This window comes from Bactrocera neohumeralis, chromosome 6 (assembly GCF_024586455.1).
Source record: "Bactrocera neohumeralis isolate Rockhampton chromosome 6, APGP_CSIRO_Bneo_wtdbg2-racon-allhic-juicebox.fasta_v2, whole genome shotgun sequence".
NCBI classification, from domain to species: Eukaryota; Metazoa; Arthropoda; class Insecta; order Diptera; family Tephritidae; genus Bactrocera; species Bactrocera neohumeralis.
Genome location: NC_065923.1, coordinates 41,728,349 through 41,754,170, shown reverse-complemented (window position 1 = coordinate 41,754,170; position 25,822 = coordinate 41,728,349). Strand labels below are relative to the sequence as shown.

Genomic DNA, 25,822 nt, shown 5'->3' with positions numbered 1-25,822 from the left:
GACGGACATGGCTAAATCGACTCAGCTCAACATACTGATATTACAGGGTCTCCGACGCTTCCTTCTGGGTGTTACAAACTTCGTGGCAAACTTTATTTACCCTATTCAGGGTATAAAAATGTAGTTTCGAGAAAAACCCGTTTGAAAATTCAGGTGTGTAGGCCACGTGTCACTCCTGTAACTTTCCAACTATAATACATTCAATTTCGGAAGATTACTTAACCAGTACATTCTGTAAATGCTCCAGATACAATTTATGCAAAACAAAAAAATCATTTTTGAAATCGTCACACGCTTCAGTGTTTATTAAATTCATTTGGTATACGCATCGTAACGCTTACAATTTCTAAGTTGTAAAAACCTAAATAAGTATTATGTTTATACAATGGTGTATAAAAATATAATTTAGCTAATATATATCTAAGTATATACAAGTTGATAGCACTCTCGGCAAACAAAGCCGTTTGAAAAGATTTACAACATATAAAATATTTTGTCATTTAAGCATTTTATCACAACCAAAACTTAATAAGTACTTAAGGATAAGTTGTAGCCGACTAAGAGGTTTTCATTGAACATAATTTAAAAATGGCAAACTAATTAAGTACTTAAGTACTTTGATATGCTTAAATATTAATTAAGAAAAATCTTACAAAATATTCAACAACAAATGTTAAAATAAAAAGCTTCCGATCGTCATGGCAATTATGGTAAATTAAGTAAAACTTTTAGCTTCATCAGTACTCAATATAATAAAATCGTATATACTATACGCGAAATAGTTCATTCTATCAACTATTTGTTCGCTGTCGCGTGTATAATCATAGCAAAAGTGGTCATAACGAATATTGCCGGCGGTATGGATGACAGCAGCTTATACGTCTCATCAGTTATTTGGCGTGTAGGCTTCTTAATTACCCAATCCATGCTACGTTCCACTGCACGCTTCCACTTACCGTAGCGATGATGGCGTTCGTCGTCCGTACTTGTGGGTAGAAAAGTGTCATAGTCCACAACATCATACTGTAACTCATCCGGATGAAAGTTGAACAAATCTATACCTTCCGCCTGTGCTGCACACAGTGCTGCACCAAAAGTGGTAGTATCAGTCACTTGCGAGCGAAAAACTGTTAACCCAGCCGTATCGGCCTGCAATTGCATTAGTAAATTATTCATACTAATCGAGCCATCGGCATGCAATTTATTGAGCTGGAAACCGCTCTCCTGATGCATGCACTCCAATATGTCGCGTGTTTGAAAACAGATTGCCTCCAAGGCGGCACGCACTATATGATGTTTAGTGGAATATTGCGTGAGGCCAATAATTAAGCCACGCGCTTCCTTACGCCAATAGGGTGCATAGAGACCCGTAAAGGCAGGCACGAAGTATACATCGCCCGTTGTCGCTACCTCCTCTGCGCATTTTTCCGCTTGCGTAAAGTCTTTCAACAGGCGTACACGATTCTCTAGCCAGCGTAAAGCGTGACCGCCTACCGCCACAGAACCCTCCAACGCATAGATAGCTGGTTTATTTGGTCCCAGCTTATAGGCGACTGTGGTGATAAGACCATGCGCTGAAATAACTGGACGCTCTCCCATATTACAGAGTAGAAAACAACCAGAACGATAGGTGTTCTTGGCTTGGCCGGGCTTGACACACATTTGTCCCAAGAGTGAGGCATGTTGATTACCAATTATGCCACTAATTGGTACACCGGTGAGCACACATCGATCACTGGTAATGGGTCCATAGATTTCTGAACTACTACGTATTTCGGGCAGTATATTACGGTCTATTTTGAAAGTACGCAACAACTGTGGATGCCAATGCAAGGTTTCGATGTCCATCAGGAGTGTGCGCGAGGCATTTGTGACATCAGTGATGTGTAGTGCGCCTGCATAAATAGATTAAGTAAGAATTAGCATTAATGGGTATAAGAATATTAACATATGCAGCATTGCTTACCTTTAGTAAGATTCCATACAATCCAAGTATCTATGGTACCGGCCTTACAAAATCCCTCACGATGCACCTTTCTCACCTCGGCGACATTATCGAAAAGCCAACGCAACTTCAACGCGGTGAAATAAGGTGAAACGGGTAAACCAGAAATGTGTTTGAAATGATTTTTGTCTTGATTGTCCAATTTGGAGAGCACACGATCGACACTCTGCTCACTGCGTATATCCTTCCAAACGAGCGCATTGTACAGCGGTTGACCAGTTCGTGAATCCCACACAACAGTCGTTTCTCGTTGATTCGTAACGCCAATACAGCTTATATCAGCTACGCTGTAACCTAGCGCGGGCAGCTGGGCACACGCCTTCTCACAGCACTCATATACAGCGTCCATCAGTTCCAATGGATTCTGTTCAAACCAGCCATCCTGTGGTGTTATCATTTTCAAATCGATTTGATATTTAGCCACTTCCTTAAAGTAAGGCACCGAATATAGTGAGAACTGCACGCTACTGGTACCCTCATCGATGACGCCTACGAGACTCTTGCTTGTGGTAGATGGTGTTTCGGAGGTAATTATACGGCGCTTAGGCCCATTCAGCAAGCGTTTGCCTTCCGTCATGTTTATGACACTCTCCGTGACTAATACTAGTTTAGCTGCCTTGTAATGCAAGAAGTGATTTTTCAGTCACAATGCACCAGCTGAAATTGAGAGGTATTGGTTAACATATTATATATCTTTAGTCACTTATGCAAACATTTGTACATACATACATTTTTGCTAATGCATAACTTATAGAAAATGTAAATGAAAACGGGCAAAGTTCATTGAATTTATTTTCAAAACACAGTAGACGTCGGATAGACTGAACAAATTCAAATGTATATGCTTATATTTATAAATTATAAACTGGTAATCCTATCATAATAAATAATTACTCACATCCTAATCTCCCATTGATGCAGTCAAAACCCAGACCGAAAAATATGACAAATATGCTTAAAATGTCATCAATATTATATATATTTATATGTTTTTTATTTTAGGATTGATGGCAACTCTATTAACATACATATTTCTACTTAATCGGGATCAAACGCAAGTATGAACGCATTACTCCCGATTAGTACTGTCGGATAATATATTTCAACATTACTATTGTCAATAAAAATTAATACCTAACAGTGAAACCATTTATGGAATTTTTAAACAACTCTCTCTTCAAAAGTGGATATCGATTTTTTTATCGACAGTTTTGGCAAAAACAACGGGTTTTTCAATAAGAGCGCTACAAATTCTTTATTCCTGTGAAAGTACATTCGATACGATTATGTATGGAACTCGATTTATTTACATGGCCACTACGGGCACGCTTGCAGAAGTCCAGACGCTGAACTCAATTTTCGACGCTTTTCAAGCATAAATCGGCAGATACTGCTGCAATTTCACGTTCGATATTCGTACGAAGTTCATCTATCGTCGCTGGCTTGTTGGTATAGACCATAGACTTGACGTAGCCCCACAGGAAGTAGACTAACGGCGTCAAATCGCACGACCGAGGCGACCAATTAATTGACTGGGCCATTTCGTGAGGTAACACGTTAACCAAACTTGGTTTTCAATAAATCGATTGTTGGAACCACATATTGTCCGAGTCCATATCAATTCCAAATATAATTCGGGCCAAAAATATTCGGTTATCGCGGTTGCGATTCCCATTCACAGTAACGTGCCGGTCTTGATCATCACGAAAGAAGTACGGCCCAATGACGCCGAAGGCTATAAACCGCAGCAAACCGCACCAAACCGCAATTTTTTCGGAATGCAATGGTGACTCATGGAGTAGCGCATATTTTGCTTATTGACGAAGGCATTCAGCCAGAAGTGAGCCTAATCGCTGAAGATGATTTTTCAATGAAAATCAAGTTGTTGCTCAGCCAAATTCGCGAGCATACGACGATTCTGGTGGTCAAGCGGCTTCACTTCTTGCGTCAATTTGATCTTATAAGGATGTAGGTCAAGATCTTTTCGCAAAATTCGCCACAACGACGTCACAGAGATGCCTAACGCTTGGGAACGACGTGTGAGAGACTGATTTGGGTCTTCCTTAATTGATGCGCCAGCGGCAGCAATATTCTCGACACTACGGGCACTTCTTTGTCTCACTGACACGGGAACAATTTGGACTGTGCCTATGGATTCAAGTTTTTTTCACTACACGCTCAATTGTTGATCTTACAGGATGATTATGACGACTATAAATTGGACGTAGCGCTTTTAAAATTTGAGGCCACTATCTCCGAATTTCATGATAGTAAATTTTAATAATGACGACTCGTTGTTGGATCGTTTAATTATGTCTTTTCATGAAAATGGCTTTAAATACATACTGGGGAAGAGAAATAACAAAAGATTTTGCTGGAAAAAAATTATCCGTCGTTTCTGACCCTTTGAAAAACATATTTGAGAATTTTTTCAAAATTTTTTGTCCAACTTCAAAAAAGTTATGAATTTTTCAAAAAAAAATGGCCCATACATATGTTTAGGTCTACCCCTATGAAATCAATTTTTCGAAAAATTTCAAGATATTTCCATAAGTTCCACTCTTTTGTGAGGAATACTGAACGGTCTTCCAAAACCAAAATTTTTAGAATTTTATTTACAACGTTGAAAAAAATTCAAGTGACCATTTCCCTTCCGTCTTTCTTTAAAAAAAAATACAATGTTTCATAAACGGAGTTATCAATACAGAAAGTACACTCTTAAATACTTCAATCTAGCTTCCCAGCAAGCCTTCAAACTCGCAAGTTTTACAATATTACTTTCGTCAAATATTAGCCATAAAGTCATAAAATTTGATATACAAGACCATAAAACGCGCGCCTTGCATAACTTGTCCGCTTAGAGCTCTTTTATACCATAGAATACAGATATCGAATCGGCACTGTAACGTATATAAATGTGTATATAATACATATATAGATGCATATACAAGTACATATGTAAAACATGGTATTTATACACATCCATACGTAAGCACACATTTATACGTTCTTCGTATGTTGATAAGCTACCAAGCGGTGATATTCAAACATAAACATGGGAGTGACTGGGTCGAGCCCCTTATGTCGAGAGCGGAAACAAGTGTGGACATTATAAGAGCGAATAAACAAAATATTTTGCGTACTATGTACATACATATATGTATAAAGAGTTGTGTAAACATAAGACAAAACTCGTTTATTTCGCCTACGTGCACTGCAGTCCGCTCTGGACTACCTAATTACATTTCAAGATTACTAAAGTCGTTGACGTTATTAGCCTATCATATTTTAACCATTTTATTATTAACTGTTGGAACGATAGGTTATAACTGATTCTGGGAAAATCCATACGATTATTTGTATGCAAGTCTACGGGTAAATAAACCGGCATACTTTTCGCTCGAACGAAAACACAATAGTACAGAGTGCAGTTTAAATTCATGTGCTTTTATACTCCAGCAACATGTTTCACAAGGTAGAAAATTTTTGTCGAATAAATTGTTGTTTATAAACTTAAAAACGGCATATAACGTATGTATTTAAGTTACATAATTGATTTCGATGTCTAGTGGACGGCAACCTCAAAAGGTTATAAATCGCATAAATTTTAAAATTCAGATTTTTAAAACTTAGGCACAAAGCTAATAATGATAAATGGCGAGTCATATTTCGTAAATACATATGTGAATTGTACCATTATCACACCCACAAAATGTTTACAAACTCATTAGCCAATTAAGCTGCGAAGTTTAGTACATGGGATCATTAAGGAAAGTGGCATGCGACGAAAGTTGGTGTGAAAAGCGAAAAATTATGTGCGTTTCTTACAAACAGTTAACTGTCTGAGTAAAACTTTGTAGAAATATTAAATATCACCACCTTACACCGCGTTGTAAAAGTCCTGTTGGGTGGAACCGGCCATTTTTACATAAAAGGTCATATCTTATAAACTACTCCACCACCTTAACTCGTTTAAATCTACAATTAATAATTTATAATTTACTAAAATAGACTCAGACATATGGACCTTTTACCTTTTAGACACAGATCCCATTGACGAAATCCAACTATAACTTTTCTAGCCTACAGATACCGTATATGTTGACTCAAGGGCTATAACTTACATTTTACTTAAAACACCTGAGAATAGGTAACATTAGTTTATAATAGGCAAAACTTACCCTACACCATATACATTGGGACAAAAAAGCACCCGGTAATTCAAATGAAATTAAATCCCCGGATAACAATTCAAAAAAGTGTTTTTTTGCTAAGTTGGTAGCACTGTCCTTAATTACTATGCCAAATATGGGCGCCTGCTGTGAACCGGCTTATTTACAGCAACTACTTAAGTCGGTATACCTCAAAAGTGCGTTGCGATTTTAACAATGGATAAAAATATCGAACAAAGAATTTGTCTCATTTTGTATTTCTAAACAAATTTTGTGTGTGGAATCGTTGTAAATATTGGAAAAGGCTTATGGTGATTCAAAATCGCGAATACCGAGTGGTACAAAGCCTTCAAAAACAGTCGAGAGATCGTTGAGAGTATGCCTCGTTCTGGACTACCTTTGACCTCTTCTTGAAACGCGTCAGGCAAGTATTAGAAAGATGGTAAAAGAGCTCGACATCCCTCGCGTGCCCAATCGAATGATTTTGGTGGATATTTTGGGTATAAAACGCATTCTTGCTCGACTCGTCCCGATAGCGCGCTTTTTTTTCAAAAAGAGTACGATTGTGACCGAATTTAAAGACAAAAACGCAATGAACCACCAGAGTTCAGTAGATCGAAGAGATAAAACATAATTCGCTGAAGGAAAAAAGTGCTTCTCAAAAGTGTTTCGCGGACTAGAAAAATCATTGGCATAAGTGTATTACATCTGGTGGGGATTACTTTGAAGGCGGCAAAATAAATATTGGTGAATAATTAAATATTTTTCGTTTTATTTACAATTTGTGTGTACTCTTTGACACAATGTATACACCATACAAAGATTTCGAATGACTTTAGACCGTATATATCGATCAATATGTGGATTATCTTAATTGAAACTCAGCGAGCATTTCTTTCTAATAACAATGTATAAATGGATCAAATAGGTAAATACTTCCCCTAGGTCCCATATATGTACATAATATATAGATTTTCAAGCATCCGGTATCACTAAAATTTTACGAGCATATTTATCTGGTAATAGTATGTCGTTTAGCCAAATAGTGATAATATCGGGTCAAGACTTCCTAGCACCCCTATACCCAATGTAATAATTTCAGCCTTCGCGTTGGCTGTACACCGTATATATGTATATATAGTATGTATATGGTGAATATGTAAGATATCTTAGCAAAATTAAGAAAAGTTATAAACTGTACAGTATAAATTAATAAGTTACCAAATATGTTTGTAATCTAATCAAGGTTTTGACGAATAATGAGTTTGATATCAATTGCAACATTTTTTAATGGAAAGTTTGGCAACATCTGAAAATATATCGCCGTTTTTGATTTACGTATTTCAAATTGCGAGAGTATCAAATATTAGGTTTCATCCGAGCTTAGCTCTGCCTTACGTGTATTTTTACAAACAGCCAAATATCTAATGCTCGACCACGTTCGAACTTAGCCCAGCCTAACTGGTTCAATTTATATACATATGTAGGTCTGTACTCGTGAAACGTGCACTTGCAAAGTTGTTTAGAAACAATTGTGGCAATTACCATATTTTGTTTTTTTTTTTTTGTATTATATATTTTTTATTTTAATTTGACAAAAATAAGTGAGAAATTAAATCATACCAAACAACAAATTTCTTGTTTCACCATAGGAAATAAATTTTTTCTTTCACTGCTCACCTTCTTACTTCCTTAGTAGTAACCCCTGATAATATTGTATAATAGGCTTATTAGGTCGATAAAAGCTTAGCTTTAATGTTAAAGAATTGTGAAGCATTCAGTAACTAAGCCCAAGCAAAGGAGAAATGACTTTGTAAAAATTCTCACAGCAGCAGAATAATGAAGGAATAGATAGGTCGTCCAGGCCTTATTGAGTCCTGAAATAGATCGCCCAGTCCTTATTGAGTACTGAAATGCCTTCTTGCTTGACTCGTCCCGATGAATTTTTTTCAAAAAAAAAAAGAACTGTAAACAGGTCTCTTTGGGCACGCTTGGTCGTGCGAATTGAGATCCCACATTCATTGAGAACATTATAACTGGCGATGAGACATGGTTTTATGAGTATGACTTTCAAACAAGTCAATAATCATCAAAATGGAGGGAAAACACGAGCCGAAACCAAAAAGATAACAGGTCAAAAGCGCTCGAAACTCAAGGTGATGCTCATTGTTTTTTTTTATTCGTAGTTTGGTGCGTCATTGTTTTGTTGGAGGAACAGACGGTCAATAAGCAGTTCCATTTGACCAGATTGAGGCGTTTGCGTGAGAACAACCGTCGAAAACGGTCGGAATTGTGGAAGAACAACACACCATCGCATAGAGCCACAATTGTGACCGAATTTAAAGCCAAAAACGCAATGAATACCACCGATCCACCACCGTATTCACCAGATTTGACTCCGTGTGATTTTTTTTTTGTTCCCCCAACTGAAATTGCCGCTCCGTGGAACCCGTTTTCAGTCGATCGAAGAGATAAAACAAAGTTCGTTGAAAGAGCTGAAGGGCGTCCCAAAAAGTGATTTGAAGAGTGTTGCGAGGACTGGAAAAATCGTTCGCATAAGTGCATTACATCTGGTGGGGATTACTTTGTAGGCGGCAATATTGGTGAATAATTAAATATTTTTCGTTTTATTTACAATTTCCGGGAACTTTTGTCACAATGTAACTTCGGTGCGGTTTTTTCTTGTTTATGAGACGCGTCTCGCACTTTACCCCCAACTTAATGGAATGTTAGTAGAGTAAATATTAAGTAATCAGTTATACAGCACCTTGCGTTCTACTTGAATATTGTTTTTTAATTTTTTATCACAACTTCCTCTATGAATGACTATATCACGAAACCTTCGGTAAAGTTAACATATCACACACTTAAAAATTAGCTTATTGTTTTACAAATCGGCATGTTTAATCTACAAATGTTTACGATTATTGAATTTACTCTTTAATTGCCGCAGTAAAGCGGCAAATATGTTAACAACAACAATACAAAACACACACACATACACTCACTAATCCAGCTCGACTGTGTCTACTTCAGAGGGTAAAGTACAAACTGCGTCTAATTACATGCAACTCTGGAAGTTCTGAAGTCGACGGTACAGCCGCACTTAAAGCTGACACTTTGACGATCGCTTGCTGATTTTCAATGTGCAAAGATGATAGTAAACGAACAACAATAACTGCAAATTGTTGTGCGTTAGATATGCAGATGCGTTGTAAGTGTGCGAGTATTTATTTTACTAATACACTGTGCTCTCAAGCGCAAAACACGTCTGTACACCAGCTATACGCAATACAAACTGCCGGTCGCATTTAAGTGACAGACGTGGACACAGCCAATTTCGAAAGCATTGGCGATTAACCAAATGATCGCCGAACGAACTGGTAGGAGCAAAACGATGGAACTTTTATGTGCGATAACGACAGTAGAACAGCGTTTGACTATATAAATGTATGTGGAAATGTAGGTACACATACTAATTAATAAAAAAAATTTACGAGAATTGTGATAAGAAAAATCGATTCTAATTGCTATTGTTAAGGCCAAGGGTCCCAATGACGACAGCGATGACAATGTGAATGACAAATCAGAAAACGTTGAGATGTACATACATACGTCCAATCCCGCCAACAAAATAAGAGAGAGGGATCATGCGATCGTTCGGCGGCAAGGAATAAAGCGACACGCTTGCCTGGATAACGAAGGATAATGCCTTGATAATGAAGGAAGCTAAGAGCTGTGACTAAAACAACACATACCTGTGAGTGTGTGTGCATGTGTTTGTTGATAAGTGTTCGACAATGATAACAACAATGATAACAAAGGCGCGTGTCATATAAATGTGATAATATTTGATAGATATATTGCATATTATTTTGGGGCTCGCCTATGCGATAGTTAGAACTATTTGCAATTTCAAGTACTCGCCAGCTATATCAATAGAGATTTACGAGTAAGCAAATAATCATATCGTAAAACACTTGTTTCGCAAATACTTAAGTGCAATCGCAATTTGCATAAGCGCTATTTTGTTTTTTTACTACACACACCCAAATACATAAAAACATTGTGGCAAAAAAAGCACCCGGAAACTGTAATTCCCCGGGTGAATGATATTTGAAAATAATGCATTTTGCTAAGTTGGTAGGACTGTCTTTAATTACTATGCTTAATATGAGCGTGCTCTTTCAACCAGTTTGTTTACAGCAGCTGCTTAAGTCGGTACACCTTAGTAGTGCGTTGCGATTTTTACAATGGTAAAAATATCGAACAAAGAATTTGTCTCAAATTTTGTATTTCTAAGCAAATTTCGTGTGCGGAATCGGTGCAAATGATGAAAAAGGCTTACGAGTATGGTGATTCAATTTAATCAAAAACACAAGCCAAGTGGTAAAAGTTCTTCAAAGACGGTCGAAAGATCGTTGAAGGCAAGCCTTTCTTCGTTCTGAACGACCTTCGACTTCATCAACTGATAAAACTATTAAGGGGGTATTCTGGTCTAGAAATTAAAAAAAAATCGATTTTTTTTTATATTTTCAAAGTTTAACTATTCAAGAATATGTGTACAAGAGGATTTTTCAAAATTCAAATTATTTTCGGAGATATAGGCATTTTTCTGACCCGGCATCCAAACTGGGTCGGCCGGAACTAATCGAACAAAAGACTTTACGCGAAACTTTAAACGCGTTTTTCTCAAAACTGACTTTTTCGGAACGATACCCACGATTTCTCAGGTTCTACTGAACCGATTTACTTGAAATTTTTATAGAGTCTTCTTTATAGGCTTGTGTATGGTTGGATCTAGCCCCATACCCAAATTTTTATTTTTATTATTTTTAAAAAATTCGAAATAGTCAGAAAAAGTGACTTTTTTTCAGGCAGTCGCCACTTTTGTGAAAAAAAAATGTTTCCCACTTTTCCGTAGTTCCGGCCATTGCGACATTATTATAGATTAATAATCTTTTTTTTTGGTTTCCGATAACTAGGAGGGTTGAAATCATGGATATGGTCACGTGGAAATTTTTAGAGACCCCTCACTTCGTCAGCTCATAGTTTTTGAAATTTTTTACTTTTTTTAGTTTTTAATTTTTTTCTGTACTCTTCTAAAATTAACAAATAACTAATAAAAAAAAATGGATAGTAAAAATATTAATTGCCTTTTTTTACGACACTTTAAAAATTACCTGAAATTCATGCTTCTAGACCAGAATACCCCCTTAAAAAAGTGAAAGATATGGTGTTTGAAAATCGTAAGAAAAGTATTAGAGAGATGGCAAGAGAGCTCGAGACACTCGCGATTGCTTTCGAATGATTTTGGTGAATATTTTGGGTATGAAACGCGTTCTTGCTCTTCCGATAATATTGATCGTAAGAATTCCAATACCACATTCATGGAGAGCATTATAACTGCCGGTGAGACGGGAAAATAACAAAATGAAACCAAAAACAAAACCACGCTAAAAGCACTTTTTTTCGATATACGTGGGTTGGTACAACATGAATTTGTTCGAGTGCCAAAAACGCTATGAATACCATCGATCAAACACTGTATTCACCAGATTTGGCGCCGTGTGATTTTTTTCTTGTTCCCCAAACTGAAATTGCCGCTCCGTGGAACCCGTTTCCAGTCGATCGAAAATATAAAAAATTTCGTGGAAGGCCATCCGAAAAAGTGCTTATGAAAAGGGTTTCGAGGACTGGAAAAATCGGTGGCATAAGTGTATTACATCTAGTGGGGATTACTTTGAAGACGATCAAATAATTATTGATGAATAATTAAATATTTTACGTTTTATTTACAATTTCCGGGTACTTTTTTGTCACAATGTATATACAAACAATATGGTTCACAAAGAAAGTGATGTGATTTTTGTAAAAAGTAAAATATATCAATACATTTTGTGCGCTGCTCATTGACCTCATAGCATACATACAATATAAAATTTGGATGAGTTGCTGAGTCATATGGATGAAATAAAATTTTCACAATAATGAACTCCAGCTGAAATCTATTAAATAATGGGTTGTCAAAAAAGTCTTGCGGTATTTTTATTGAATTTTTATTGAAATAGAAATGAATTTTTGATGACTCATGCCCAGCTCTTGACCGATGCTACGGCTGCTACTATGCCGGTCTCTTTCGACCAATTCAGCGATTTTATCGCAATTTTCGACGACAGGCCTTCCGGAGCGTAGCGCATCTTCGACCACCTCTACACCAGAACGAAAACGTTGAAACCATCGTTGTGCGGTGGAAATGGAAACTGTATCGGGTCCATAAACTGCACAAATTTTATTGGTGGCTTGAGATGCATTTTTGCTTTTATCGTAGTAGTACTGTAAAATATGCCGTATTTTCTCTTTATTTTGCTCCATGTTTGCGACGCTATAACTCACGAACGACTTAAAAGAAACGACAATCAATCAAACACGTGTTAGCGCGTGAAATGAGCTTTCCAAAAAGGTATAGCATGACCCGATGCGACGAATAAAACTAGAACTACGCGCTTTCAGCGCCAACTAGCGAAAATATCGCAAGACTTTTTTGACAAACTATTATATAGTATATAATATCTAGAGGTAACCAGAGGCATATATATTCGTTCTTTATCGGAGTCTAGTAGTAGGGTGGTGTCTGTTTTGCAAGTTCATTTTTTATCAGAGTCAAATAGTAGGATGGTGTCTGTTCTGGCAAGTTAATTTGGAACCCATTGCAGGCTTTTCGTGAAATAGAATGTTAGATCCACTAAGAGAGGCTTAGGAGACTTTAGTAATTTCAAAGCCGCTTGCCTATCTGTGTATATAAATATAAATCTTGTTGTGAGCATACTCTTTGTTAGAACAAGAAGAAGCTTCTTTAATTGCTGTGATCTCCGCGTTGGTAGACACTGCAGTGAATTTGGAAGTCGGAGGGCAATTTTGATATCTAATTTCACTAAAAAGACACAACCTTCCACACCATTATCCACTTTGGGCTCGTTCGTATAAATACTATAAATACTTATCCCTGTGTCTTTATTCACCTCACCCCTACCCCACTTCGGTCTGGAAGGGAATGCAATGTTCGGGACCAAAGTTAAGTATAATTTTAAAGAAATGGGAACTTACTAAGACCCCCTTATATATAAGACTAATAGATTATTGGCCATCACACCATCTAGAGCCAAAGGGTTACAGGTGGCCTTAGTGCCCATTTAGTAACCACAATCCTTCCAATTTGGTTAGTCCAATAATGCTGGATTAAGAAATCATAAACTTCCACCAGCCTTTCAGAACTGAAATCAATCATCCGTTCGTATCTACACTTGTGCACGCCAGTCTCTGAACTTTTTGTAAAAGCTCTTTATTATTTTGTATCATTGAACTTGCTTTGTGTCTGGGTGAATAACTAATTGTGTACACAGTGTGACGCCGTATATTTTGGCAACAGAATTTCTTAAATAAATTGCATTGAAACGCATTTACCCATGCTGAGGCGGTTCTAGAGACGGTGTGTATTTGTATTTAATGACAAAAATACGTTCCGTCGTACAATCAATTTTACACCTGCTTATGTAAGTATATATAGTATGTGGACGAAATATATATCATCTATGTATGTAGGTATGTATGTAATATGTAATAAAAAGTTGAAAGCCCGCGCGTTTAAAACATCAATATGTAAATATGAATATCTCATTTAAATTTGCAAATATCATTACAAATGTGGCATTGGGGTTAATGAAAAGGGGTGTGTACATATGTATATGCATGATACTTCACGCGAACGCCTGAGTAGGTACAGTATATACATATATTTAATGTGAAACACTTTGAACAGCAAATTATGAGCATTTCGATATAAACGTGACTTCAAAATTAGGAATGTCTATTTTAAGAGACAGCAGAATAATAGCATGTTTTTGAAATAATTCTTCTTCTTCTTCTTTACTGGCGTAGACACCGCTTACGCGGTTATAGCCGAATTAACAGTGCGCCAGTCGTTCTTCCTTTTCGCTGCTTGGCGCCAATTGGAGATTCCAAGCGAATCCGGCTCCTTCTCCACCTGATCTTTCCAATGGAGTGAAAGTCTTCTTCTTCCTCTGCTTCCCTGGCGGGCTCTTGTAAGGTTCCAAGAAAATCTGATGTTTGCGAGCCAAATTTTGTTCAGCGATGCGGCCCTTTTCTGGCCTTAATTGGTATGTAAACAAACAAAATTGCCGCATTTGGGACGAGAGCAACCTGGAGAGATTAAAGAGCTCCTATTTTATCCAGGAAAAACAACGGTTTGGAGTGGTTTGTGGACCGGTGGAATCATCGGTCCATATTTCTTCATATATGATGACGGTGAGAACGTAACCGCCAATTTGATAACTGAAATTGAAGTTCGTGATATTGGCGACATTTGATTTCAACAAGACGGCTCCACTTTCCACGCATCGCATCAATCAATGAATTTATTGAGAGAACACTTCGGCAGATAATTTCACGTTTTGGGCTGGTCGATTGACCACCAATCACGTGTAATATCACGTTTTTGCTGTGGGGATATGTAAAGTCTATGCGGACAATGTCGCTTCGATTCATGCCTTGAAGCAAAAGCTCTCGTGTTACCAGTCAAAATGCTTGAACGAGTCATCGAAAATTGGACTCAACGGATGGACACTCATCCGGATTTTAACTCGTTTCGTCATACTGATCATTTATATATATCAATTATATATATATAATTCTTTAGGAACCTTAGAAGAAACCTATTAAACTCTCTAACATATTGCAAAAATATAAAAATAGTCACCAGCAGTTTGATTAGTAGCCGGTAGCCAGGCATATTGGCTCTAGTAGCCCAACACAATAAGGCTATAACACTCTTACCGTAATTCTTCGTCGAGATCGACTATCAGTTTTGTAGTGATTCCATACCGTATGAGAGAAGATAATAAAAATGCTGTTTATAGCGAATTATGGACCATCATAGGTTGTCAAAAAAGTCTTGCGGTATTTTCGCTAGTTGGCGCTGAAAGCGCGTAGTTCTAGTTTTATTCGTCGCATCGGGTCATACTATACTTTTTTGAAAAGCTCATTTCACGCGCTAACACGTGTTTGATTGATTGTCGCTTCAGCGTCGCGTTATAGCGTCGCAAACATGGAGCAAAATAAAGAGAAAATACGGCATATTTTACAATACTACTACGATAAAGGCAAAAATGCATCTCAAGCCGCCAGGAAAATTTGTGTTTCCATTTCCACCGCACAACGACGGTTTCAACGTTTTCGTTCTGGTGTAGAGGTGGTCGAAGATGCGCTACGCTCCGGAAGGCCTGTCGTCGAAAATTGCGATAAAATCGCTGAATTGGTCGAAAGAGACCGGCATAGTAGCAGCCGTAGCATTGCTCAAGAGCTGGGCATGAGTCAACAAAAATTCATTTCAATTTATAGATATATCGGGTGATTTTTTAAGCGCTTGATAACTTTTTTTAAAAAAAAACGCATAAAATTTGCAAAATCTCATCGGTTCTTTATTTGAAACGTTAGATTGGTTCATGACATTTACTTTTTGAAGATAATTTCATTTAAATGTTGACCGCGGCTGCGTCTTAGGTGGTCCATTCGGAAAGTCCAATTTTGGGCAACTTTTTCGAGCATTTCGGCCGGAAAAGCCCGAATTTCTTCGGAAATGTTGTCTTCCAAAGCTGGAATAGTTGCTGGCTTATTTCTGTAGACTTTAGACTTGACGTAGCCCCACAAAAAATAGTCTAAAGGCGTTAAATCGCATGATCTTGGTGGCCAACTTACGGGTCCATTTCTTGAGATGAATTGTTCTCCGAAGTTTTCCCTCAAAATGGCCATAGAATCGCGAGCTGTGTGGCATGTAGCGCCATCTTGTTGAAACCACATGAGTCAACATTTAAATGAAATTATCTTCAAAAAGTAAATGTCATGAACCAATCTAACGTTTCAAATAAAGAACCGATGAGATTTTGCAAATTTTATGCGTTTTTTTTAAAAAAAGTTATCAAGCTCTTAATAAATCACCCGATAGTAGCTAAGGCCTAATGGAGACAATCTCTGACTTGCTCAACAAGCAGAAAAATGTGGCATAAAAGGAATGTGGGCCATACATGGGCCGACAATTAAAATTCGTTCTCACGACAGTCGGGCCCAAGTAACCGGAACGGAACCGAAGTTTTATCCAGCCAAGGACTATCAACTCGACACAATTCCTCGAAATTTATTTATGAATGTTTTCTGACGCAATAACAACTACAAAAACAATTAAGATTCGAAAAAAATTATTGGGAGACATGGCAGCAGACTGCGGAACCGTGCAACTTTTATTGTAGAAACTGTCAAGAAGTAGAAGATGAAAAGACAATAGAACATCTAGGCAAGGTGTTGGTTTCTTGGCGTTGTGTCGGAGGTTGCATGTACAAAACTTTTTAAATTGATGAGCTTCATCAGAAGCACAGGGTTATTCAGAGAGAACATAATAGAGTTAATGGATTTTAGTTCCGTCTGACATTGATCCTACCTATCTGCCTAGATACTATTTAACTCGTTTAGTGACCTCGCATATGGAGCAAAATTTACGTAACATTGGAGCTTTGCTTTTCACCAACAAAGCCAATGTTTGGTTTCAAATATATTTTACCAGCTACTTTAATGATTTCCGAATCTCTGATTGGAAAGTACCGCACATTTCATCTAGAGATTTAGCAACAAAAATGTGCTAAAATTCGATGATATCGATCCATCCGTAATAAGAAGGATATTCTGATATTCTATCAGCTGGTCGGAATTTGGTAAAAAGCAAGACCCTAAGAGTTGTGCAAAAGATTTCAAGAGCTTTATCTCGTATGATTTTAAGAAAGTCCAAAAGAGCTTTAATTGAGTATTTTTCCACCTCTTAATAAATATATAGCTAAGTAAAACAATGGCTGTTGTTATACTGGAATAATGTTAAGCTGAAGTGACAGACAAATATGTATAGCCAACGCAAAAGCTTTCAAACATGTTATTAATTATTTCAACAGAATTTTGCGATAAAACAATACCAAAACATATTACAACTGTTGTCCAATATAAAGTAAATAAAACTGCTTTCCGAATATCACCGCTACTTAGTGCTTAATCACCAGTCTGCAATTGCAGATAGAAGATATTCTATGATAATAATGCATTAAAAAACAAGAAAAAACGTTAACTTCGGTTGCACCGAAGCTAAATACCCTTCACAGGTGCATTTCTGTTAGTAACTATGTGTTCAGTTTGTATGGAAGCTATATGCTATAGTTAACCGATCTGAACAATTTCTTCGGAGATTACATTGTTGCCTTAGAAAATAACATATCCCAAATTTCGTTAATATATCTTGTCAAATGTGAAAGTTGTCCATACAAGAACTTGATTCCGATCGTTCAGTTTGTATGGCAGCTATATGCTATAGTTAACCGATCTGAATAATTTCTTCGGAGATTACATTGTTGCCTTAGAAAATAATATATACCAAATTTGGTGAATATATCTTCTCAAATAAAATAGCTTTCTATACAAGGCCTTTATTTTGATAGCTTAGTTTGTATGGCAGCTATATGATATAGTTAACCGATCTGAATAATTTCTTCGGAGATTACATTGTTGCCTTAGAAAATAATATATACCAAATTTGGTGAATATATCTTGTCAAATGTGAAAGTTTTCCATACAAGCATTTGATTCCGATCATTCAGTTTGTATGGCAGCTATATGCTATAGTTAACTGATCAGAACAATTTCTTCGGAGATTACATTGTTGTCTTAGAAAATAATATATACCAAATTTCGTGAATATATCTTGTCAAATGTGAAAGTTTTCCATACAAGCATTTGATTCCGATCATTCAGTTTGTATGGCAGCTATATGCTATAGTTAACCGATCAGAACAATTTCTTCGGAGATTACATTGTTGCCTTAGAAAATAATATATACCAAATTTGGTGAATATATCTTGTCAAATGTGAAAGTTTTCCATACAAGCATTTGATTCCGATCATTCAGTTTGTATGGCAGCTATATGCTATAGTTAACTGATCAGAACAATTTCTTCGGAGATTACATTGTTGTCTTAGAAAATAATATATACCAAATTTCGTGAATATATCTTGTCAAATGTGAAAGTTTTCCATACAAGAACTTGATTCCGATCATTCAGTTTGTATTGCAGCTATATGATATAGTTAACCGATCTGAATAATTTCTTCGGAGATTACATTGTTGCCTTAGAAAATAATATATACCAAATTTTGTGAATATATCTTGTCAAATGCAAAAGTTTTCCATACAAGCACTTGATTCCGATCATTCAGTTTGTATGGCAGCTATATGCTATAGTTAACTGATCAGAACAATTTCTTCGTATATTACATTATTGTCTTAGAAAATAACCATATGCCAAATTTTGTGAATATATCATTGTTAAATGTGAAAGTTCTCCATACAAGAACTTGATTCCGATCGTTCAGTTTGTATTGCAGCTATATGTTATAGTTAACCGATATCGGCAATTTCGACAAATGACAGCTTCTTGAAAAAAATGCCGTTTGCAAAATTTCAAAATATATCTTGTCAAATGCGAGGGAAAAGTTTATATATCAGACTAGAGACAGACGGACAGACATACTGATCATTTATATATATACTTTATAGCCGATCTCCGAACAATTCCTTCTTGGGTATTACAAACTTCGTGACAAATGTGAATATACCCTGTTCAGGGTATAACAAGTAAGGAAGGTCTAATGTTGCAACCGAACATTTTATAGTCTTGCAACTTGCCGGAATCAGTGTCTTTGAAATGCCTTAGCGATGTTAAATGTCAGCCTTGAAGGATGCCGTTTAAAATTTTATAACGATATTTTAAAAACTGAGGGACTAGTTCGTATATATACAGACAACAGACGGACAGACATACTGATCATTTATATATATACTTTATGGTCTCCGACGATTCCTTCTGGGCATTCGAGGGTTTGTTACAAACTTCGTGACAAACTTAATATACCCTGTTAAAGGCGTTAAATCGCAACAACTTAGGAAGGTCTAATGTTGCAACCGAACATTTTATAGTCTTGCAACTTGCCGGAATCAGTGTCTTTGAAATGCCTTACGATGTTAAATGTCAACCACAGGAACGGAATCTAAACACTTTTATATATATGGTACAGAAAATATATATGTATAACTTATACACTGACCGACAAATTCGGCATAAGGTTTGTTAGAAAAATTAAAATCGTTATATGTATGTAGTGAATGGGAATTAGGATAGTATCATTTTATCCATTTACTATTATCATGCCATATACCAAAAAGATGTTCCCTAGATTTCATTAAAGTACCTCTCATACAATAACCAAGCATATGGAGTAATGTCAGCCGGATGGTCGAAAATTCAGAGATTAGTTATTTAAGTTTTTGCCCAATTTTATCTATTTTAGGCCCAAAGATACACTGTTATGAGTAAAACATGTTCTGTAATTTTCAATGAGATAACTCAAATATTGCCCGATATAAGCAGAATAAAGTCACCCGGAAGTTCGCAAATCCTTATATTAGGTACATGGGGGCTCAGGGAAGTATTGAAACACAAAAATACTATTGTCAGGAAAGGATTCTGTCTGAATTTCAACTATAGAATATATTCGGTTCTTACGGCTTGTACAGTTTTGGTTGGATTTAGGCAATTTTTAGTCATAAGATGACATACTTTAAAGGAGTTATTAATGCAAAATTTTATCCCGTTATATTAACTGCTTCTTGATTTGTGTATTGGAAAGTGAAAGTATCAAATGGATTTTAAAATTGTGGTATATGAGAAGAAAGCCACGTAATAAATTTAGTCGAAATCGATCAGGCGGGTACCGAGATAAGAATTTACTCCGATACATATATGAATTAAACCGAACAATTTTTACCACAGAGATGTATATATTTGTACTAGTATATACATACACATATGACCGTATATATCTGTATGGCTATATAGCAATCGCAATAAATAAAAATTAAGATACGAGTACGGTATACATATGTACATATGAGTGTATGTAGGCTTTGTTGCTTTTGGATCTGTTATCAATGTTATATTATTATAATATCGCTTATCGGAAATATTTTTGGAACCATAGGCAAGTACAGTAGTGGTTTTGAGATAAGAAATTTGTGCCAGAATTGAACGGAACCCGCTATTCCATTCATTGGTCATTTCTTTTAGTTCTTTAAGGAGTTACGTGAGTTTTGACGGCCGAAAAAATACCTATGTTCACCATTTTTTTCACACAATAAATTAATTAATTTATTACAACTTTTGAGCATATCAAAGAACAACATTTGGATAATATTTTGCATCTAAAATCAAATTCATCGGTTAGTAGATGAGTATAGATCGTGATTAATCGAAGCATTTGGAAAAAAATTACAAAGTTGCAAACAAAACAGTATGATATAAGGTCTAATTCCTAGTCCTTGGTCGGATAAAAATCTGGTTACTTAGATCCGAATGTTATGGGAACGAATGAATACACTAATCATCATAACCACTGTGCAATCATGTTATTCGCATAAATCCAAAACGAATATAAAGGATCAAAAATCGTTCTACTGCGAAATTTTTGTCCGTATCCAAAAACTAGATGTGGTAAAATTATCTTCTACATACAGGGGTTTTCCGGAAAGTAATAGTACTGATTTTCTTCCGCCGCGACGGTACTTCGGAGCGTGCGCGCACCGACTGCATTCGGTAGAGGGCATTCCTAGCTAACGAACGAGCGGCTTGTCAATTTTCACCGAGCACCTGGAGAGTCAGGACAAACATTTTCGCGCGACGTGTTTCTGTGAGTGGAAAATGCAGTGTTCGTTAGAGCAGAGGTACACGATTAAATTCTGTGTGAAACTCGGTAAATCTGCAACAGAGACATTTGATATGATCAATCAGGCTTACGCAGATATTGCTTTAGCAAGAAGTAATGTGTTTCGGTAACAGCAGCCCTTTTTGGAGGGCCGGGAAGAGGTCGCTGATGAATGACCAAATCCAAAGTGAAAACGATGATCATTGTCTTTTTTGACATCAAAGGCATCAATCGCCATGAATTTGTTCCTCCTGGACAAACTGTCAACGCCAAGTGTAACGTAGAAGTTCTCAAGAGACTCAAACGAAGGGACAATCGGATCCGACAAGACATTGCAGTCGATTGGAAGTTGCACCACGACAACGCTCCGCTCACACCGCCATTCTTGTATACAGTTACCTGACCAAGGTCAGCATCCCAACGCTTCCGCAGCCACCCTACAGCCTAGACGTGGCCCCACGGACTTTTTTTCGTTTCCTTGCCTGAAAAGGCCGATGAAAGGCAAGCACCTCGGCTCTAAAGGCTATTCCGGAGAATACCTTCCGTGACGCATTCAATGCTTGGAAATCGCGCTGGCAGCGTTGCATCGACGCAGAATGAGCCTATTTAAAAAGTTTTTAAAGAATTGTAAAGATTTTTTTTAAACCGATTCAGTCCTATTACTTTCCGGACAAACCCTGTACATATGCTTATGTACATTGCGCAGCAAGCACGAAATCTACCTTATCGGAATTTAAATGAATAAAATCATAATAAGCATTAAAATTATAATTTTTTTTTTATTTTTATTATTAGGACATTTGTAAATCTTTTTAAATTACCTATAATTAAACAAATTAACTTATAAAAAAAGATATTAATCCATATATGAAAAACTCTCGTATCGGTGCCCTCCACCTAAGTCTGGTCATCCCGATTAGACATATTTACAGTACGAAACACATAACATTTATGTCTCTCATCTTGTCTTCGAGTATATTGTTAACTTCCTTAGCCGTCCTTCTGTTTTTGCAGTTAATTCCATCCCTTTTTCGGATAACTAGTTTCTGCACCTTGTTGGTGCAATTTTCGCTGAAATTTTTTTGACTTCCAAAACATATTTGTTTGGTAGAAAAGGAACAACTTACGTCCATGGAAATTCGTTCAAACACAGCGCCTCCGAATTGTGCTGCTTCATCTGACCATGACTCCTGGATCTTGGCCTTTTGCTCCATTACACTCGGCACAATATGCAATGTACTCCGTTTCGCATTGACAACAACCAACATAATAAAATCTCTGTTTTAATTTCTCAAAGGTTTTAGTGATTCCCATATGTGCTCCACTTGGACCGTTGTGCAGCTCGTTGAGAACATTGGGAATTCTTACCTTCGGGACAATTATCAGGTCCCAGGAGCTTTACCTATCTTCACCTTCCCATACCCAATGAAAGCATCCAGACACAACTTTAAACTATTCCATTGTGCCCAATATGCCTTTGCCATTGGGATTTCTGCAGCTTTTTCTTTTCTAGTTGGAGGTTCCTACGGACCCCAATCTCATGTTATTGTTATTAAACGGACTCTCAACCCATCGTGCCAACTGTCCTTCTGTGTTTCTGAATTGTAGAAGCCATTTTATTGCTGCATTATCTGTCCTGACTTAAAAACGCTGGTCATAAAGGTACTCATGAAAATATTTTATGCACTTCACGAACGCCAGTAATCCCTTCGAGTTACACAATAATTTTTCTCAGACCTGCTAATTGTTTGACTATAATACGGCACCACTTTCTCTTGCTGATCAATGACGTGTGAAAGAACGCCTCCTATTGAATATGGAATCTTCCACAAAACGTATTTAGCAATTTATCGTGGCCTCAATTTCCTGACGCTGTCCCAATATAGCTTTTCTGGAAAATTTGATTGAACTCATTTAGTGCTTTTACTGGAACACGTTTATCCTGCCCTGGCATAGCCAGTGTTCCGCCTACAAGTAAATTTGGTGTAAATTCTTCTGTTCCCTCAACAAATCACTAGTTGTTTTTCCCATAGTCTCCATCTATTTTTGCCCAAATAACTGCTTCTGATTTTGGTGTCATGTGCTGGCTCTCTGTTATTATCATTCGTCCAACATTGTATTTGTTATCGTACCCGAACGGAAATGGCACTTCCATATTTGCATAAGTCATAATCCTGTTCTTCATGTCGAATTTGATTCTTTGATTTGCTAAAAAGTCGAATGCAATTATGACTTCGTCTACGATATCTGCCACTTTAAAATTGTGTAACACGGCTTCCTTTCCAATTACGATCTCGTACGTTACTTTTCCGAGAACTTGTGTATTTCCTCCAGTTGAAGTAGGCAACTTTAACTCAGGTAATGGTCTTATTTCCTAATTAAACGGTTTACATCGAATTATGGGATGTAACGCGCCCGTATCCAGTCAGCATGCTCTTTTTACCGTCTACACATCCCATAACGTACCATTACTCGTATTCCTGCTATACAGGGCATTCGGTTGCGGGAGACAGCCCGCACCCTTTTCGGCTGGCTTGTTTTAATTTAACAATTGGTTGGGTTTGACATTTGCTTCTTCAGCTTTACGTTTACGTCCAACTGAATTATTGTACGGGAGTTTAAGCATTTAATAACACCAACATTTTTCTTACGCCTTCCGTAGATTTTCTCGAATTGATTCCCGCAGTTATGGTCTTCTATTTCTACTTGATGAAGTTTCCTGCGTCAGAACATACGAAACGTCAATTTTGCACATGCTAACTCAGCAAAGCGTGTTATTATCAGGTATTCCATTAACGAAGATCAGAATTTTCATGTTCCCGATGAACTCCATGGATGTATGCGCATAAGCTAAGTGAGCTCACCTCTCAATCTCTGTAGAGCACTTGCAGAAACTCATTGGGTTTCTGGCGGCGATTTTGCCTAGCGGTTTGGAATGATTAGTAATATCTCCGCTGCAGATCTTTTTAATGTAACGAACAATTCAACTACTTGATCTTCAAGTTTCCAATTACTGACAGATACTGTATTTTCGAATTGAAGCTTAAAAACATGGAACGAAACTGAGCCATCAAAGAATGGAGGTTTTACCTTGGCAGAGACTGTTGACATAAATTTGTGAGGTCACCTGAGATATCCATTCATCCTGTTTTTTCAACTGTGAAAATACCTGTACTGATATACGTTCATTACGCTCTACGAACTGCGCTTACAACTGCGTTAACAGCCGTTTTTCTAACTGCGAAGATAATTGAGATTGTTGTGCCAACATTTGTGAGGTTACCTGCGATATCCGGGCATCCTGCGCTTCCAACCGCGTTTCCAACCGTGAGCTCTCGTATTTCCGTTGACATCTGCGACATTGCAGCCAAAAACGGGACCATGTCCATAACTTTTGATAAGCATTGGGCCTGTTCCTTTTCTTTTATTTTTGTTATTTTTTTTTCTAATTCCAACTGAAAAATATATTCGTCAACACTAATGTTTTCCGCTTCCATGCTCTCGCAATCTTGATTATAATTCGGCTTTTATTCCATTTTTATTGTAACGGATTTCTCGATAAATCCTCTACCTTGTAACTCACAACTCTCAGATTTTCAATTTTAAATCCCGAATATTTGGAGTTAAAATTTTCAAACAAAATAAAATTTATTAATTCTGATATTGGAACTAAAAATTGTAGAAATTTAATTTAATTTTAATTCCTAAACATTTTTTTAATTTTTAATTATAAGCTCTGGATTACATTTTTTTCAATCCGGTATTATCCGGAATTAAATTTTAAAAATAGTTTTAATTTAAATTTTCGGGATTACAGAATAAAAAACAAATTAAATCAATGGTTATTTCAATTATTTGTTAAATGCATTATTTTCAACTCGATTAAGTCCCCAGGTCAATTTTAAAAAATAAATTCATTTATCAATGACTCAAAACAATAAATTGAAAACATTAAATAACTCCAATCATTAAATCAACTCACACAATTGACGCCTTAAAAGGCTCGGCCCGATAGCATCTTTATCATTTTATTTCCTTTTTACCACCTCTTTTTACATGACAAGCCCTCGACGAGCCCACCGGTGCTAAAATCTGATTGGTTTACCTTCGATTACAACATTTGTACATATGTATGTATAGTACGTAAATATATTTACATGTCAGTTCGGAGGTAAATTTACTTTCCCTTTTTAAATTATTGCAAATTAGTTTTACGAAGTTTCTTTCATCACTGATTAGTTTTTTTTTTATTTAATTTTGCAATTCTGTCATTTGGAAGTGCATTGTGCACTACCGAAGCATGGGCAAAACATTGAACATGTATTATAAATATGTATATATATATCCATTTATAACTTTTAGCACAAATCAATAATTATTTAATTTCCACGTTTAGCACAGTTTCGCTTGGGTTTGATTTTCGCTAAATACACAAACCCAATTAAATAATTTAATTATTTTTAACTCAACACATGACGAGCCCACTTTTCTCTAATTCCATTTTGAAACTCTTTTAAATAATACCTTTTCGACTGAACGTATGCTTTTTATTATAGGCTGCCCTCATCTGAAAGAAATTTAGCTCACTTAACGTAGCATGCTAGTTCTCGTGCATTAGGCCCCTAAAAAATAAATTTATTTGTTCGCGCATATATTTCTTTCAACTGTGACTTTGATAGCAATTTTCACATATTTAAAAAATTAAAGGGAGTGACAACATATAAGTTAAAGTTTAACCAAACTCTCTTACATATTTAAGCGATAGTTGTCCTGTCGTGTA

General features: G+C 36.6%; 1 protein-coding gene across 6 annotated transcripts; it reads right to left on the bottom strand.

Annotated features, from left to right (window-relative positions):
• Positions 1 to 272: 272 nt before the first annotated feature.
• LOC126761452 (glycerol kinase-like) lies at positions 273 to 25,548 on the bottom strand. Of its 6 annotated transcripts, XM_050477620.1 has the most exons (4): positions 25,200 to 25,548; positions 25,025 to 25,147; positions 1,967 to 2,662; positions 273 to 1,895 (listed from the first exon to the last, which is right to left on the bottom strand). In XM_050477620.1, the coding sequence occupies exons 3-4, from the start codon at positions 2,580 to 2,582 to the stop codon at positions 796 to 798; spliced, it is 1,716 nt and encodes a 571-aa protein (XP_050333577.1). In that variant the 5' UTR covers positions 2,583 to 2,662; positions 25,025 to 25,147; positions 25,200 to 25,548; the 3' UTR covers positions 273 to 795. The 6 variants fall into 6 exon arrangements, with proteins under 6 accessions (XP_050333577.1, XP_050333575.1, XP_050333579.1 ...); XM_050477618.1 differs by having other exon boundaries at positions 25,025 to 25,548; XM_050477622.1 differs by lacking the exon at positions 25,025 to 25,147.
• Positions 25,549 to 25,822: the final 274 nt, after the last annotated feature.